This window comes from Dasypus novemcinctus, chromosome 20, assembly GCF_030445035.2.
Source record: "Dasypus novemcinctus isolate mDasNov1 chromosome 20, mDasNov1.1.hap2, whole genome shotgun sequence".
NCBI lineage: Eukaryota > Metazoa > Chordata > Mammalia > Cingulata > Dasypodidae > Dasypus > Dasypus novemcinctus.
Window position 1 is genome coordinate 8,762,679 of NC_080692.1, and position 19,448 is coordinate 8,782,126.

Sequence of the window (19,448 nt, forward strand, 5' to 3'; positions counted from 1 at the left end):
TAGTGTCTCTCTCATTCCACTTCGCACCTTGGGAAAGTTTTATGGGGGGGTGGGGTGGGGAGGGAGGGGAAGGAAGGGTTTCAAAAGGAAACATGGCTGGACACTAAAGGTAAAGCATCACCCCTCCCACCTGTGCCTAGAGGGGCCTGTTCACCACCAACAGCGATGACAGGTGTGAGCTGGAGGGGTCAGCACACCCAAATGTAGGTGCTGCTTAGAAGGGCTGGGTGTAGGAGCCAGCGTCTGGGTGTGAAATACTGCTCTCTGCTCAGCTTCCGGTGCCCGAACTGGACTGCGAGGGACTGGACCTACCACCGTCTTCATTAGCAAAGAACCTGGATTCACGGGGCTCCACGCCTTTGAGTAACTATGCACTACCACCGGCTCACCAAATCATTCCGCTGCTCCTTGGGTTTCTCAGTGTGATTTTCTTTTGCAGCCTGACCTTGCAGATCACGGTTTTCTCAGGGGACCCGTGGCCCCCGGTACCTTTGCTCTCAATACTGGGCGTGTCAGGGCTGTGTGTTCCCCTCTTACGCCAGTCACTGTACTTCAGGGGCTCTTAGCGGGAGGTCCCTGTGATGTGTCGCAGGGGGCCGTGAACTCCCTGAAATGTTACGGGAAAGCGGGTGAGTGTGTGATATGTGTGTGTAACCTATTCTGGTGATATACCCTACAGAGTTTAAGAGGCTCAGAGTTTTCAAGATAACCTTAAAGAGATGCAAATGCTGGTAGAAAGCCCTGGAACAGGAGGGCCGAGCAGTGATGGTGTGACCAGAGGGGCCACAGGAGAGGTCAGAGCTGACGAGGACCAGGGAAAATGGGCAGAGCAGGAAGGAAGGTGGCCCCTCCTCCACCCGAACCAAACCCTTGCCCGAGCCGCCAGCCCAGGGGTCCCTGGTTCCAGCTGCAGTCCTGGGCTGGCCATACACTAACTGCTCCTGGAGGCGGCTGGAAGGTTCTGGGGCAGCAGGGGGCCCCTGTTCTCTCCGGCAGCATGCCCGTCTATTGAGCTGTATGTGTGGGCTCCAGCCCAGGGCCCCGCAGCCTGCTCTGCTGTCTGTCCTCCCGAGACACCTGCACGGGGAGCAGGGAGAACATTCCAGCACCCCTTCCTGCTCTTCTCAGGGCTGACATCTTGGGCCATCTGCTGTACCTCAGTTGTAACCCTGAGGAGTGTGGGAAGAGCTGGGGCAAGTTTCTAGGGCAGAACGTTCCAGGCCAAGGACTGGCTGGTGGCGGGCGATTTGGCTCGTTCCTGCCACAACGCTCCAGAGGCCCCTCCACCGGCACGCGGATCTCCTGCTCCCATAAGCGCCATTCCTTACAGCAGGGTGCGGGGGCTGCTCCAGGAGAAGGCACCTTCCGCCTCCGGAAGCCACCAGGGGACGGGCCCTCGCAGTTCCCTCTCCTCCTCAACTGTGCTGGGCCTAACACCGTGTCTCCACCCTCCTCTCCAGCACCCAGACTCCAGTCTGCTCCTGGAGGGGAGAGGCCCCTTGGCTTTCATTCGCCAGGGCAGGGTGGGGGCTGGTGGGCCCACAGGCAGGCACAGGGGTGTCCCGGCCCGCTTTTTCGGCCTCTGTTGTCCTCTTTTTCTTGGGGTAGGTGCCCCTGTCCTTCCCTCTTCCTCCACTCCTTCTGCAGGCCCCTGCTCACCTCCACTGGCAGGCACCCCTCTCCCAACCTCTCCCACAGCACCCAGAAAGGGCACAGGCAGCAGGCTGTCCCCCCATGGGGGCTGGGGCCGGCTCAGGAAACAGTTGTTTTCCGAGAAGGAAAAACAACTACATCAAACTTCATAACTGTGCTCTGCTAAGATGGGCAACCCCAAACCAGAGGCAATAAACTGGGTGACTAAGCATGTAAAACACTTAAGCGAGTCTTATGAAATCCATCAGTGTGCTGATATCAAAGATGGAAGGAAAAAAGAAAGTTGGGAATACAGGGGTTCAACTTTTCTCAGTCATTACTTGGGGAAAAAAATCCTTCTCAAAACAATGAAATTATGTACGAACCAGATGTGCAATATGCCTACTTGAAACTTAAGATTTTAAAAAAATTATTTATAAGGAGAAGGGCATGAAAATTTAATTTAATGTTCACCTTAGGTAATTTTGTATCTTATTGTTCATAGCAATTACCATAAATATGCATATCAATAAGTACGAACAGATGTCAGTTGTTACTGGCGCTTGCCAATCAGGTCTGTTAAAAAGTGACAGATGGGTGGTTATGAACATTCTCATAAGGCCTATTAGCACATCCGCAGGAAGTTATCTAGTGCGGGAGGGCTCGAGGCTCAGCTTGGGAAGAACTGGATCCTGGTAGGGGTACGAGCCACGTCCCGGCTCTGGGAAGGTCTCCACTGCAGACAAGGTTTTTGCAAATGTCTTCCCACTCCTCCTGTCCAGGACTCTCTGGGAAGAGATCCTTGAAATGATAAGAGGAAGTCTGTGTTGTTTTTCCAGCAAGAATTTGCAGTCAACCATTTCATGTTGACTTAAAACTTCACTAGATATTCTCAGGGTAACTACTGCCAAGTCATGAAATAACAGAGTTAAAACGAAGCACTGGCTTCCTGTTCACCTGCACGTACTCTAGCCGCAGCGTCGTAATCTCTATTTAATTTGTTGGATAATAATTCCCTGACCTAGAAAAATAAAATTCCCCTAACAAAAAACGACCCACGCCTAATAAATATGAAATGCTTCTCAGAATGAAGGAGGCGATTTTCCTGTTACTATCTGTAAGTTGCTGCTTTTTGTAAAAGAGCAGTTATGGGGCTCTCTTTGCAGTATATATTAATATGTAAGGTACTGACTTACTTCTTATTTGGCCAGTTAAACTATTTGTGTAACCCTGTCCCTTCAATTTGGGTTTATTATGCAAACATACTTCGATTTGCTGAACACAGAACACTCTTTTTCAAATTTGGGGGTAATGTTTAAAATTTGAGAGCTCATGTTTTGGATCAGGTCAGCTGGGATTTGAAATCTCAATTTGCCAACTTCCCAGCATTACAGTTTTGGGCAAGTCTGCTAACTCCTCTCAGCCTCACTGTTTCACCTGTAAAATGGGATATGAATAGCTCCTTCCTCATGAAGCAGAAGTGCTCTTTGGGAATTCTGTACCTTAATTCATGTTCCTGGAGTCACGTAAGTTACTTAACCTTTTCATTCTTGAGTTTTTCCAGCTGTAAGGGAGGGGACTTGAAGGGGTGGCTCTGTCCTTGGGAGGCTCAGAGGGCTAACTGCATGATTATCTCAAGAACTTTGTGAGAAACAACCCGTGTTTTTCTATCATGATGGTCTTTTGAGATGATCGTTGGTCTTAAGAAGTTTAGGATTGAAAAAGCCACTTTTCCCTTCATCAAGAAAAGTTTAGATTCTCAGCCTAAACTCATACCCCAAGTTTCTGAGATTTCAGAAATTTACTGACTACACAGCATAGCTAAGTGAGAAATGGGCAAGTTTTAAAAAGGAAGAGAAAATCAATTGACTTCAAGGGCGCACAAAAGTAGACATGAAAGCATTCAGTTTAGAAAGATTTGACCCTAATCCACTTTCTGCATTTAAATTCCATCTTTAATAAAGGCTCCCCTTTTGTAAAATCATAAAACACATTTGAAGTTATTTTTAGTTTGAAGGGAAAATGGTGGGACTTTGGGGGAGGAAAAGGAGAGCTGATGTCTCATCTAGCTTTATTGACCAAGTACTTAGTGACCTGTCTAAAATTTCTTTTTCTGGGTCTGTTTTTTCGGTTTTATTTTCTTTTTTCTTCAAATAGAAAATGTTTCACCAGCTATAAATGAAACATTTTGGACTCTGGTTATGAACCTCAGTCTCCTGAAGGATAGGCCATTATGTTTGGAGAGCTGTTCACAACAAAATATCACTGGTTCCCGAAATGGTGTTTCACTCTCTTCTTGTTGATAGTGTTCCAAGCTGGACTGCTTGATTTTTCTATCTGGAGTTTGTGACACGCCACTCTAAGCCATGAAAGCAGCATTTGAACTGTGAATGTGCCCACTCTCTTCTCACCACGCCAGCGCATCAACCACTCAACCAACCACTCAACCAGCGTTTTGACATCAGGTGGTGCTGGGGCTCAACGAGCTCTTGGGCTCCTCCCACCTGACGGCTTATTGCTTCTACTCCATGTGACTGTGGACCTGGTGTCCTGTGAAGGTGAAATCACACAACCCCTCTGCCTCCAAATCCCCGACAACCCATTCAGGAAGGTACTGTCATTAGGCCATATAATGAGTTTTTGGTTTCAACGCCAGGTTTAAAAGCCAGCATTCTTAATTTTTAAAAAATGAGCATTTACTTACATTTTACTTGGACTGTATCCCAAAAATACAAACTTACATCCGCGATTTTTAAATTTGTTTGCTCATCCACTCAAAGATAGTCACGTGGGCCCCTCTGAGCTGGGCACTGCGGAAGGGCCAGCTTCTTCGTCCTGCAGACTTCGCCCGCCTGGAGCGCAGAGGAGGGTGCGCGTGCCGCTGTGCGGTGAGGCAGGGGTGGAGGTGCAGAAGCAGACCCAGACGAGGGCGCCCCTGCCACGAGGGGCGCTGGGCAGCCTCCCATCACCCATCCACCAGACTGGCCCAGTAAAAAGTTAAACCCTACTATTGGGAGGAGGCAAAAGGAGAAGAGGAAACAGAACTCTTCTTTACTTGGGCCGGGGGGATGACAACACCCCCAAGCATGATGCTTCTCATGCTTATTCTGATGAACAAAGGGTACCCTTCACAGAAACTGCCACAGGACAAGGCGCTGGTGCTGCATCCTTCATCCTGTTGGTATTTGAGATGCTGGTAGACAACGGCCTGCTCTGCATTTGAGTTCACGGCCTGCACAGACTTAGTGTGCTGGACTGACTACCTGCAAGGTTCAGGAAAGGGCTACTTTGGGAGCCCAGAGCATTTACAGAATGCCTTTCAATGAGCCATTTGATCCAGGAGGAGACCTTAGGAGGTGCCTCCCGGGTGCTCTAAGTTCTTCAATGAGTCCCGGGCCATGTGGAGGCTCAGGTCCTGACCTGTGGCCGGCCAGGCGGAGGGGCACATGCCCCGTGAGGAGCGACAGGGCACTCTGCACTGGCTTCTCTGCAGAATTCAACTGAGGGACGGGGAGAGCCCGAGGCTTCCTCTGAGGAAAGCCCCTCATCTCAGGTCTGGGATGGTCCATATCATTAGAGGAAAACCAAATCTCCCATGGACTGAGAATGTGAGTGACCTGAGTCCTTAGTGTTCATTTTAGAGCTTGCAATCTGGAGGTGTGCTCTTTTTGAAACACAGAGAACTCCCTGAATATTTCACTTATGCCTCTCCAGTTCCCTTTGCAGCACTAAATATAAATGAACCATTCTGTGCGATTCTCAGCTCCGAGGCCAGCTTCAGAAACCGTGCTTGTAAAGATAATGCTGAATGATTTCACTATTTATCGTTTTAAGATAAATATTTTTTTCTAATAACCCCAAAGCTATATTATAACAAGGCAAGCAAGCAGTGCCAGCAGATTCAAAGTCCAAAGCATAATCCTGCAGTATTCTTATTGTAAGCTAACAAACACGGTCAGGCAGCACGCCCCCATTAGCTCAAGAGGGCCCACAGAAGGCTGAGCTGACGGTCACAGAGCACCTGTGGGGAGAAACCTGTGCTGCTCATCGAAAGTCTTTCAAGATTCATTCACAGTGAAACGAGAAAAACCAAGGATTTGTATTTGAAAAAGAAGAAAAGAAACGGGAAAGAGCAGTATTCACAGCGACTGAAAAAGAGATCTCGCTTTTGTTCGGCCCGCTCAGGTTGCGTTCCATCAATTCTGGGTGCCCTTGATTAAAACAAACCGTGTTTGATTCTAGTATGCCAAAAATCTGTTCTTCCCCTTGCTGTCTCCCCCATGCTTTTGGAATCAAACAAGGAAGGAGCTCTCCAGCCAGTCCTCGGCAGGTGAACGGGCACCTGCGTGCTGATTGATTGCCTACGCTGCCTTCCCTGGCACCGTGTTAAGTTAGGGAACCAGCATGGAAGGTCGCACGGCAGGAGTGACCTTTTGCTAATCACTGCGCCTCAGTTACCACCGGCACTGCTCATTATAAAAAGAAATCCTTCAATGAGCTGGCTTTCTCACGCAGACGCACTTTGATTTTCTCCCGAACAAAGATTACACTTTTTTCGTAAGAGCTTCTGATGTGCCATGCTGTCGACTGGGGTAGTAAAGTAAAAAAGGCACCCTGTTAATTGTCTGTGGTTATCAAGGGGCTACAGAGCTGTATCAAAATATCAAAAAAGGCCTTCAATCTTGGCTTTCATTACGGAGGTCAGAACACTTTTATTGACTGCCCATTATTAAGATTTTGGAGAGATGCCAATCATTGTGGCTGCCGTGGATACAGGAATCTTGCTGGAAATCTCCCAGTCATCAAACCCAATTTTTAAAAAACCTACTGAGGGTACCACGCAGGAACTCTCACCCCCCTCGTTTTATAGCTGCTATGTAGGGGGAGGAATAATGAGGAATGCAAGTTGTCGGGGACTAACCCTGAGCTGCTGCTTCTCACTGCAGCGGCCAAGGGAGCCAGCTCAGGGGGCTGGTGACGGCTCTTGGTTGCCCCTTCCCCGCTTGCTTTCTCTGCCCCCTCAGTCAGTCTAAAATTCCGCCGAGAACGTGGTGAAAAAGAAAGGCATCTTCCTGACTTACCAGCCATCTGCTGGATGCCGCTGAACGCGCCCAGGTTACTGGAGGACGTGGCTTGCTGCAGGAGCTGCAAACGAGAGCAGAGGTGTGCGGTGAGGACCCCGGTGGAACAAGAAGGAGGAGCTTCCCCGTGAAATCGTGTGCGGGGTTGACTGTGGATGGCCTGCAGATCCCCCGAGCTGGGGCTGCACATCCGTATTAATGTCTAAACTCTGTTAAGAGACACAGACACTTGAAAGAAACACAATAATATTGCTGCCTTAAAACAATTAATCAATTTACTCTTTTTAACAACTGGGAGGTAAACCTACTGAGGCCAACCTAGCGTGACTAACTCTGTCTCGCTGCAGCCCACGAGTCACCATCCCTGCCAGTCAAGGGCTTTCCCTCAGTGCCTTCCAGTTGCCTTCTCGGTTGAGGCTCCTTTACCTTTCATTAGAAGCACATGGATTCGCTGCCCCTGAGCCAGCAGGGAAACCTCACAGCCACAGTCAGAACCAGTCACAGCCATAGAGTTAAAGCCACAACTAGCACAACTAGGAAGACGACCATCCCCCGCTTTTTTTTTTTTTTTTAATTACTGACCATCCCCTTTAAAATCTTTTTGCTGGAAGAGAGAAGGATATAGTTTATCAAACCTTGGAAGTATCTGGTGCTTTGTATGTGGAAGCTATGCAGTATTAATGTCAGATTTTTTTTAAGGAAAGGGAAAAGAAAGACTTCACCTGTGAAGAAGCCTCTCCTTTTCCCCCTGGAGCTTTCAAGCCCAAATCTTTCCCTTTTCCTCCACCCACTCCCCCGCCCTCGAATCTGTGGGAACCACGTGGTAAAGCATGTGGCTCCCGTACTAAACTGCTCCTTGGTTTGTCCAATTCAGCTAAACTGGAGGGAACGGGGAGCCTTCTGTACTCACTGGTTGGCTAGATGTACTGGTACTTTCTTTTTGTTAAGGTAGATTAGTACAGACATAGTTTGTGTGTGGAGGCAAGCGTATCTTCTACATTCAAAGGTACAGGGATAGAAAAAAACCGATGGATTCACACCAAAGTTAATTATGGAAAACCTGATATGAGACTATGTGCTTAGGAGGAACGGGATGAATTTGCTAATTTACAGCTAGCTTTCAGAATTCTTTGGGGCTGTGCAGAACATAATGTAGACTGCAACTGTTGCTCTAAGAAGAGGTCTCTTTAGTTTAACAAGGAAAAGACGACTCTTGGATGTGACTCAAGAATGGGCATCTAACAATTGACCTGAAAGCACGGAGTCGAACGAAGTACCAGATGCTGATGAAACCAAAATCTTCGGTACAGTGGAATTACAGGGCTTACCATTAACAGGTACCAAAACCAGAACAACGTCTGTAGCATTAGCTGTCTCGACTCAAGGAACGAATTACGTGGGTGTTGTGCACATGGGCACACACATGTAGGGGGAGAGAGGGAGAGGATGGAGCAGCCAAGGATGTTCAGAGAAACTTTGGTTTGATGCATTAGTCTTCCCAAACTCGGGTGCTTCTGAGCCCCAAGCCTGCCTCCTGTTAGAATATTTTTAAAAAAATTAAAGTGAACTTAGCCTTGAAGATATTTTGAAGGAGTGTCATTAAGCAAGATATTTTGAAGGAGTTCATTGAAGGAGTGGCTTAATGCTTCATAGACAACCATTCTCTGGTGTGCCAGGGCCAGAGGAAGGCCAAGCACCTTCCAAAGAAATGGATTTCTAATCCAGAGTTTAAAGCATTAAGATGGGGAAGAGTAAATGTATGTGGAAAAGCACTGGGAATGAGAAGGAAGAAGAGAGGCAACCGGGTATCTATCTGCAGGAGATGAGGAACTCAGATACTCCCAGGCAGCCACTGTTGGTCTCAGCACTGATGACGTTGATGGCACCTGCCACCGTCTGCGGAAGACATCTGTAAAGAGAAGGATGGAGCGCGAGGTCCCTGTCCACTGAGGCAGGACAGTCTGGGCACAATGACCAGCTGGGCAACGTTTCTGCCCATTCTCACCCCTGCCTCTCCTGCAGCCTTCCCAGGCCCTCACTCACTCCGTCTTCCTTTCAAAAGGATATTCATTTTCACAGGGGATCCAAACCTGTGCCGTCGAGACACTTGACACCAGTGAGTCAGAAGGGCTCCCTCGCGCAGGGGTAGGGAGAGTTTCTTCCCGCTCCCACACACACAGCACGTCGTGGCCCACTGGCCACGGCATGTGCTCACCCAGCTGCCCTGACTGGCTTGCCTGTCCAAGGGCAAGAAGGAGCAGGGGATTCCCACGAGGGCAGCGTGCCAGAATTCTCATTCCGGAAAGCACAGGCTTATTGAAAACTGCATCCTCCAGGAGATCGGGGAAGCAACTAAATAGACTGGTTCTCGTTTGTTTCTCTAAGGGCTCCAAATACAAGGGGAAGGGTAACAAGCAGGATGGCAGTCTTCAAAGGAAGAGGCTGACAACACAATGAATAAGGGAAGAGAGGGAGGCCAGAGACAGATGTTACTGATGGACGCACCTGTGGGAGGTGGGGGTGGCGGCAGCTACCAAGGAGGAGGCCACACAGAGATCAGAGAGGTGACCACATAGCATGAGCTGTGGCCAGAGAAGCCAACGAGTAGGACTTTAAGGCCAGAATCAGTACAAAAAAGAACCAAGAAGGAGTACACACTTCCTTGGCGACTAGCTGGATCAACTTTGGGATGAAACAGAAGGAAATCCTAACTATGTAATTCCCATTTTGCCTCCATAGACTTCATTGAAGCAAGTGGACATAAGATTGAGAGAACACAGAAAGAACTGTTTATGAAGACATGTTTCTTTATAAGTGAGGCTGAGATTAGTTCCCTTGCAGAAGACAGCAGTAATTTGCAGATGTGATAAAAGAAATTGAGTGCCAGATAGTTCCATAAGCCATTGAGTATAAGAGATGGGCCACAAAAATGTACCCTGGTTTCCAGAAACAGGGAAGGGGGACGCTAGATTCTCAGAAACCATGGAGGGAAACGGACTTTGGCCCAGTGGTTAGGGCGTCCGTCTACCACATGGGAGGTCCGCAGTTCAAGCCCGGGCCTCCTTGACCCGTGTGGAGCTGGCCCATGCGCAGCGCTGATGCGCGCAAGGAGTGCCCTGCCACGCAGGGGTGTCCCCCGCGTAGGGGAGCCCCACGCGCAAGGAGTGCACCCATAAGGAGAGCCGCCCAGCGTGAAGGAGGGAACAGCCTGCAGAGGAATGGCGCCGCCCACACTTCCTGTGCCGCTGACAACAACAGAAGCGGACAAAGAAACAAGACGCAGCAAAAAGACACAGAAAACAGACAACCGGGGGAGGGGAATTAAATAAATAAAAAAATTAATAAATCTTAAAAAAAAATTTAATAAAAATAAAAAAAAAAGAAAAAAGAAAAAAAGAAAAAAAAGAAACCATGGAAAGGTGGGCTGGGCATCAACTGACGATAAACCTGGTCTCCAAAAACAGATGGCCTGTGAACACTGGAAAAGCACGTTTCTGAAAAACATGATTGTTAACCTAGACTCATTTCTTTTTTTTTTTTAAATAGAATTTCTACACTCACAGATCAGGAAGTAGATAGGGCGGGACGTACACGGATTTTTCACCAGACATAGGACAAACTCTCATGCTGGCTTTTCGGATACCATGGCGCATTGACTAGAGGGCGACAGGAACCTTGGCGCTGCTTTGGTCAATGGCTCGGGTGCAGATGGGAAGCGCGTGTTTCTCGCTCCTTGCCCCCGCATCCCAGGAGGCACTCCACTCGGGGTGGGGTGGGCGGGGCTGAGTGTGCTCTGCAGGCACACACACTCCTCGGAGGAGCAGCCCCTTAGAAGCAGAGGCTGCGTGGCAGGGGAGACCAGCCCCAATCCCACCTGACCACCCAGCCGCCCGGGATCTGGGCAAAGCCCCTCTCTTCATCTATCAGCTGTGCAGGGTGCTCTGCACCTTTCAGGGTACCAGTGAGCCTGGTTGGCTCAATACCCAGCACAGTGTCTGAAGCGCATACAGAAGCTGTAGCGAGCCCAAGCCTCCCGCACTGACCTGGATCAGCCATGGGAAGCCCGGCCCTTAGGGCTAGGGCTGCGCGGTCTAGGGGAAGTTCAAGTACCAAAAACAAAAACCTGACGCCGTGGCTGAACGCACCGTGGTCGGGCTCCACGAAGACCCTGTGCTCACACAAGCATGCACCCCCTGTTCTGCCTGGAGGCTGCGGGGGAACTGTCTTCATTCTGGCCTCGTGTTTAATACAGACATTGACAATGTGACAGGTAGAAGAAAGGAAAACCAAGAAAGGTGGAGACCAGGAAGGAGCGCTTGGGAGAACTGGGGCTGTTTGGCCACAAATAGGACCTCATTTTTTGTTTTCAAGAAGATGAAGAAAGATTTGATTGAGTCAACAGAGTTCCGGGGTCAGACCCAGGGACAGGGACCGAGGAGGTGAGGGGGCTGCGCACTGGGGTGTGAGCGAGGGCTCAGCTGTCTAACGTCGCCAGATGGCGTCTCTGCAGCCGTCGGGGCCTGGACGAGGAATGAGGGCTGGTCCCCGGGCCCCTTCTCACACTTTCTTCCCCTTCAAAATTAGTGAACGATTTCAAGTTAAAAAAAATAAGAGAACAGACAACAGGCAACTTAAATTATGGAAGCATGACTTAAAAAAAAATCCTGGCCAGGCACATTCATCTTATTTTATCCTCAAAATAAACACGGGTTTCTCCAGCGTTCCGAAAGATGAATAAATGGGCAGAGAGCGGTTCACTGGCAGGACCAAGGTGACTGGTAAGATGCCACGACTCTTCTCAGCTTAACTGATCTCTGAGACACCTTCCAAGGCCGGCCGGTGGGACTTGGCGCAGCCCACAGCAAGCAAGAATGGAACGATCGCTTCAGGCAGGGACAACAGGCGGCAGGGACGCTGATGTCCACAGCTTCCTGCTATGAAAGTCTGGGCGTGCCCCTCGCTCCGGGGACCCCGTGGCTGGGACGCCCCAGCACTTACCGCCAGGTACTGCGGGGTGAGGCCGCCCAGGCCGGTCAGGTTGCCCCAGGTGGCAGTGTTGAGCTGCTGCATCTGCTGGGCCAGCTGCTGCTGGAGGCGCCTCTGCTCCTTGTCCTTCTGGGTGTCGGCAAACTTCACCACGATGGGCGAGGAGCAGCCCTGTGGTCAGACACACGGGAGAGCGGAGAGGGGGTTACAGCCGGCTGAACCCGCTGGCGGCACCGAGCAGCCGCTGTCGACTCTCTGGGAGCCTGCGGCACAGCCTGCTACTCCTCCTCCTTCTCTGAATAGGATCCTCAACAGAAAATCCCCGACTGCCTTAGGTTTCCTGGGAGGAGGGGTGGGAGTCAGGGAGGCCTACCCGGGCTTTCTGGCGTGGTTATTAAACTGCCTTCGGGTGTTCCCTCCAACTGTCCCCGGGCCTCCAGCAGACAGCAGACCTTATCAGTGTGCTTTAATTAAGCTTCCTGCCTCGCTTGTCTTAAAGACGGACTCCACCTATGAGCAAGGACGGGGTCTGGGGGGAGGGCAAAGGGCATGGAAATGTCTCTCCTTCACTGGCTTTGTAAATTTTTTCACTCTTTCCCATGTTCAGTTATGAATTTTGAACTTGGGAACTGTGGGGATCCTTATCGACCCAGCAATAATGAGAAATGGGCTCCATTTTAGGACTGTGGATGAAGGATGGAGGCGTTCGGAGAGCACGGCCTTCGGTCGGAGTACTTGTTCCCTGTCTCCAGAAAGGCCTCTCTTCCTCCCTCCACGTCACATCTACTCTAGCCACCGTCCCTGGAGCTAAGCAAATCCCTCAAATCAGAAGTCCGTTCCAAGCAAAGGAGATGCATCTAAAGTGCTAGAAGGAGGGGTCTACTTGGCTTCTTTCCCTGGACAATCTCATCATTCTAGGAGCTTCTTTCAGGTTCCATTTCCTTTAAAAGGCGAGGAGGGGGGGTTGTGTGTGTAAGAGGGCGAGTTTTTGTTGGAGATGGGTAAAATCATTAGGGAGGATACCGGCCTAATGCCTCAGCAGACCTCCTCTCACAGGCACCTCTTACACCCTGGTCCCTCCCTGCGTGATCAGTAGACACAGGCTCTTCCCTGCTCCAGCCTCTCCTCCCTCTAGGTAAGGGCTGCCTGCACATTTCATTACAATTAAAGCTCTTAAAATTTGCTGAGGTAAAAAGAAGTAATCCTACCCAAGTGATTAAATAAAAACTTTTATTGAAACTCAGCATGATAATAGGCCTCTCTTTCTCCTCTCAGAAATTTTATATTCCTATTTAAATGAGCCTTTCCTTTCTCTTCCCTTTGGGTCATTTTTCTTTCTCCTAGAAAACAAACTTCCATTTTTCCCCCCTTATCACCTTGGGTGATTACGGGTGATACAGCTGTGAATACTCCTGTGTCTTGTATTACCCAAAAAAAAAAAAAAAGGAATTAGAGAAAAATATGAGAAAAAGGAGGTGCCTGTTTAGAGTAGTGCTTCCAGCAAACCTATCAGTCTTCAGCTCTGGTAGCCAGTGTCACCCGTAAAGAATGTTAAATGTCAGTGAATCTCATACAAGGAACATCATCATTTTAAAATCTAGAATTTACTTTTCTTCATCTGCTCTGTATTTCAGCACTTCATCACTTTAGTGCAGGGTGCAAAACACTTTGAAGAAACAAATTACATAAAGAAGGAGTTTTATAGGGAAAAGGGCTATTATTGTTCCATAAACCCTGTTCCATAACAAAGTATAGTATCTTCTCCTAATGGTACATTTGTTGTTTTTTTTTCTGCCTTAATACCAAAAAAAAGAAAAAGAATAAAGATATAAAAGCAGAAAATTAGGCTAATGAGTATAACTTCAAAAATGAGTTTTTAAACCATCAAAGAAAAAAAGAAACAGGGTGGGGCAAAGTGGAAAAATAGTAGGAATAATATAAAAATTCATTATTTTTGAGAACTTGTTCTTTTAATCTTTCATAACCTCATCATCATTTTGAATTTAAATCTCTTTGATCATACATCTTAGTCAAAGATGTGAGCCAAAGTCCTAAAAATAACATCATTGGTTTTTTTAAAAAAAGCCAATAACCTTCAGTTGTACAATTAAAATACGAGTGCATAACAAGATCTTACAATGAAATATCTTTTTTGGGGAGGGGAATTAAATGAGAAATTTAAGTGTTTGAGGGCCCTTTGTTAAAGCATTGATGTCCAGATTTAAAAACAAGTTTACCAAATTCGATTTTCTATACTAGAGATATTGCTGACAAAGAATCAAGGGTTCCTTTTGAATACATACGCCCCATTCTCTAAGAACATACTGTTCTTCATCTTCTCTGGTTCTGGTTCATCCCCAGTTCTGTTTTATGACGTTGAGCTCTCCTTTTTATAGTGACACAGGAGAACTTGGCCTCCATTAGCACTCTCTGTGGCCTTCCTTAGGTGACTCAGGCAAGGCAAGGCTAGGACCTGCCCCTCCCAAGGCTGTCAGCATCTCAAAGAATGGGGAAGGGTGACAGTGTTTTTAGGTTAAAAATTTTTTTTTCTACAGTGAGACTAATGTGGGTACAAAAAACTAAATTACAGTAAGAAAGAAATAATTCAGGATGAAACAACACATGGAAGAGAGTACAGGTAAAGACATTTTCCCCCTCCACAGCACTTTCATTTGAATCTACAATCTGAAATATAATTGAGAATCAGACCGACCCAACACAATGGAGCAGCCTAAGTTAAGAGAAAAGGGGGGACAAAAACACTGTCACATATGTCACTGCACGTTGTACAAGACTGGATTCCTAGATAGTTCACATCCTGCTAATTATTTCCTAGCTTGGCCAGTTTTCACCTGAGCTTGCCTTCAGGTAGGGGTGTGTGAGTGTCTTAAAAATGCACTGTACTGAAAGGAAAACATAGTGATTATATAAGAGATGTTAAGAATATCAAAGTCAAAATGAAGGTTCCAAAAAGACAATAGGCTTTGCAATGCTGAGGGCACAAGTCAGAAAAGTACAGGAAACACTTAATGACAATGCCATGCACACTCCTTTCCCAACCCTTTCCACCCACCTCTGGACTCACTCTAAAAGAGTGGCCCTCAAAACATGTTGCATGGTGACCGCTTAGTTCCCAGCATGCTTTGGGAGATGCAGCATTGCAAAAAACAAACAAACAAAAAAACACCCCCAACAAAATGGAGGGGGAGGGGGCGGGCGGGGGAAAGAAGCTCAAACAGTCAATAAAGAAATTTTTTTGGCACATTAAATAAAATTGAAAATATCTTTTTTTCCCCAAAATATAAAAACATAGCTTTATATAACACCACAAAGCCACCTCCAGAAAAAAATCACCCATACACAAAGATACAATATACGTGATACAGCAGAACATGCACTCCCAAATGATTCTATCAGACAGCACAGAATAAATAACGGCATACCATTCTTGGAATGCTTTTGTGCAAAATTCTGAAAGGCCATGACCCAAATCACAGACTAAAAGTATAGAGCCATCTATCTACATTTGGGGGTAAGTACTCACACCAACTGAGTTTTCTTTCCCTAAAGCCAAATTGGAGCCTTTTCGCTTATTTGTTGTTGCCCTTTTTTTTTTTTTTTAAAATGGGGACAAATCTAATTTTTCATTGGATTCTCAAAAGTTAGCATTTTTGCTGGTTAAACGTAGTGGGAGAAGTATTAACTTTCTCCAAAATTCTAGATGCCCAAACTGAATTTAACTAGATTAAAAGCTAACCTGACACCCACCCTCTCCTGCCCACTTGAAAAAGAACCTCGTGACCTAGGAGTGGGCAACTGGAGGGAGGGGTTGGGGTGGCGAGGGGTGTGTTAATGCTTAATCCACGCCAACCTTGGGGTGGGGCTTGAATTTGCTCCTGTAGGTACAGAATGGCTTTGCTTGGCTTGCAAGACCTGGGCCACTGCGATAAAAGGCTCAGAAAAACTCTGTAGAGAAGGTGGAAGATTTGACTAAACGCATTTCAAGTCATTAAGGAGAAAATTGAGAGAGAGAGAAAGGGGGGGGGAGAGAAAGAAGGGGGAGGAAGGGAGAGAGGGAGGGTGAGGAGAGGGAGAGAGGGAAGGAAATGAATGAATGAATATGAATGAATGCAAAGAGAGATGGTGGCAGTTTAAATCTGTGACTGTCACGTGAGCGATCCATAAAGAGTTGCGGTTACCATCCCCATCATTTGCACAAAGAAAACAAAGAAAGGGCAGATGATACAGTACCTCCATGGTCTGAGACTGATGCATGGCTTTGATTGCATTCTGTGCCATTGCCCTTGTAGAAAATGTGACAAACGCACAGCCTGTGGGGACAAGGGGACAGGGGAGCAGGAAAGACAAAAAACAACAAGACAAAAGGGTTGGACGCTTGTTAAACCAACACAGTCTACGAGAACTGCCACAAGACGACACTGTTCTCAGTAGTACATGAAAATAAACAACTCCTCTCTGGTTTCATCTTATTTTTTAGTCACAGTTCTGACTTGCTAATCTGACCAAAGCTGAAAGATTTATTCTCTTATTAGTTTATTTTTCAAAATGGAGCATAGGGGGAGGAAGCTGGATACTTCTTTTAGCCACCGGGTTTGAAATTAACAAGACCTAGTTTGCATTTTCTAAAATAAAAAAAAAAGTTGCTATCTTATATTTTCTCCTTGGACGATCATCTTTACTCCAGCATCTGCCCATTAGGACTTATTTCAAATTTTATAACAGATTTTTAAGGGGTGAATAATAAAATCCTTATACCAAGGGATTTGTGCAAATAAATTTCAAGAGCTCAAAATGTCAGCAAATAAATATATTTAACTCTTCTGGGTGATTAAATACATAAACATATAAATATAAATTGATGCCATTCAAATACAAGCAAATATACCAATCCTGTATGAACTATTTAGCGATTATTAATTATTCACAGAAACAAATACTCTGAGAATATTCAACAGGGCATACAAAGTCAAATTCAAAAATCTGCATTGGATTTTCTGATTTGTATAAAATCTTCGGGATTTCTGAAAGCTGTGACTCTGAAATGTACGAGAGAGTTGACCTAATGATAACATACAAAGGACAATGTGCCTTTCTCTGAATGTCTACCGTGAGACCCATGCAACTAGCGGTGTCTTTTTTTTTTTTTTCTTGTGTTATAAAATAACTAGAACCTTTGGTGCCTCTTGCACCAGTGATGGACTACCCGGCTCATTGCCCTTTTCACTAATAAAAACACTGCCTTCTGAAATTTACATTTTATTCATCATGTGCCCTTGGGCTTCTGGGAGAAAAAGACTGTGAAATTAATGCAGATTCAGGCTGATTTTATAATCATACCACAGCACACTAAAAGCTTAGCTAAAGCAACACAGACTTATTTCACTTATGATCTCTAATGACTTTAAAAGTGCATTGATTTTCAGCTTCTTTAGGCTTGCACAGTTTGAACTTAGGTATCAGAGAATAATTTAGTGTTCCACTCAATTTCCTCCAAACATTACTATTATTACTACTTAAAAGATTTCCAAATGAAGCAGATCTAAATACTCAGAGGCCGCAGCCTTTTGTCATTTCAGAGTGAATGCGTGAAGGCAGGATTCTGGCATCAACAATACATATTGTTCTACATTCAAACAACCAGCAGGCTGTTTGGTTTATGTAAATCAATTTGTAAGGCATAAAATATATTTTCTTCTTTTGCAAGTATACCTGGTGAGATTATCAAGTCAATATTGTACTAGCACCTTTAATCGAATGGCAATGAGAGAAGGCAATGCCTGGCCGTTATCCCCCAAGTACAACATCTGGTTGTGAAAATAAGTCAATGCATTTCTTTTTAACACATTGTGCTGTAATTTTTAGTACACAAAAACTCTCAGTACAAAGGAAATTCATCTCACATTTGGCCTTCCCGTGAAGCTGGCCTTATAAAGTCTGAATGACGTTTACCTCCTATGAATGCTGAGCTGACTCAATATAGTTATCAGGCATCATGGCACCTGAGGAAACTTATTATTTAAACACAGCTACCTGTACCTCCTCTGACCGTAGCTTTTGTCATCAAGGGAAGTAACTGCGTGGCTTTCTGACAGCATCTAGACAGAGTTTGTAACAGAGTGTGAGTGGCTGGCTTCCTCACTGATGTCAATCTCTTAACTGGTGGAGTTCCAAATTTACCATCCGCTTCAAAGTAACATCTCAAGAGCATGATTATCACAGGTGGTATTAACCGAGGAAATACCATGAAGAGATTTTTATTTTTCCATTTCTTCTCTGCGACCACAATGGAGGCAAAGCAAATAATCTAATGGAGATAATATTTTGAAGCTATGCGAAGCCCAGGCAAACTCTGCTTTTAATAGTCAAGAAAATTGCTTCATTCACTTCATTTGCTCTTATTACCCAGCAGCCTGTGCCAAACCAACAGCTTCCAAACAGAGGTTAGGAATGCATAAAAAACATGTAAAATGTCGACAAAAATCAGTAAGGCACAGTGTATGCATTTACAATTTCATATAAGCAGAACTTCAGTAAATAACTTAGTGAGAAAGATACAGCAATTAACAGGTCTCCAAAGAAAAGCATTAGCAAGAGAACAATAAAATTATATCTCTGTAAACTCGAACCATTGCCCTTTCCTGAATGAAACCTGCAATTAAAAGCTCGACTGATGCTTCTAATTACACAATCCTTACCCCATCCAAAAAAAAAAAAAAAAGATCTGACAAATCTGATGCCTTCTTTAACCTTTTTATTTTATTGGCAGTGGTGCAGCGAGAGAAGCTGTCTCCTTGGGGGCCTCTGTCAAGTTCTGCACTGTGTGCTGTGTTCAATTACTTAAGAGAGAAAATTACTGTGTCATTTATAAAGTGGGAGCGCCAGTTGAAGATTTTCATTCTGTGCTGCTCTGGAGGAAGTTAAGCAACTTCAGGACCAAATGTTTCTTAGACTGGCGGCTTGTTAACCTCTGCAATTTCTCTGGAACAGGAGGTCATGGTAGTCCTGTAACTCAGTTTTAATTTTCTTCTCAACAATGACTTTCAACACCACTGCGAACAGTGGGTGGCTTTAAGATTAGGTCTCAAATCTGTGGCTTTTCACTACTGCAGGGTCACAAAGGCTCCTACCACCAAGGCTGGCTGATGGCTTCTTCTCACAGGCCAACTGAAGACTTTCCAGTGGACAGAAACAGCGTTACATCATGACTGTCACTCTGGGAAAAACAAGCTCTTGCATTCAGCGGAGGTCACTGGGCCTGGACAGGACAATGGCTCTGATCATGCAGGGTCTACCCATACATACTTAAAACTGCTGCACATGCTGTCTCAGCAATTAGTTTTCTGGCCACTGACCAAAATGCTGGGGAAACTAGATTGGGGGAAAAATACAGGCACCAAAATAATGAAACTGCATTTCTTTTTCCGTTAGCTAAGGCGGCATACAAATCTCCAAATACATAATAGTAAAAAGATTCATCTGCAGACGTGGCCAACTTGCAATTTACCTTGCAATTATTTATTGTCTCCACTTTCAGAATGTCAGACATGGCAAACTGAAATGAAAGGAGTTGAATTCCTCCTATTTCGGTGGAGGTTGCCTTCTCACTGCTAAAGCAGATAAATGATTGACTGGGGAAAGGTTTCTCAAAGTAATTTCCTCCTACAGACAGGATCTAAGGAAAGCACGTGGCTCTGTCAGAGAGAAGATCCTGGAAGACATCTATTATAC

At 46.0% G+C, this 19,448-nt stretch overlaps 1 protein-coding gene across 24 annotated transcripts in view; it reads right to left on the reverse strand.

Moving 5' to 3' along the window:
- Positions 1-19,448, reverse strand: part of CELF2 (CUGBP Elav-like family member 2) — an 840,440-nt gene that overhangs the window by 49,767 nt on the left and 771,225 nt on the right. For all 24 annotated transcript variants that reach the window (XM_071210069.1, XM_071210067.1, XM_012529138.4 and 21 more), the window contains 3 exons: positions 15,951-16,030; positions 11,712-11,870; positions 6,714-6,777 (listed from right to left, as the gene is read on the reverse strand). In XM_071210069.1, coding sequence (XP_071066170.1) covers positions 6,714-6,777; positions 11,712-11,870; positions 15,951-16,030 — 303 coding nt within the window. The remainder of the gene's footprint in view (positions 1-6,713; positions 6,778-11,711; positions 11,871-15,950; positions 16,031-19,448) is intronic.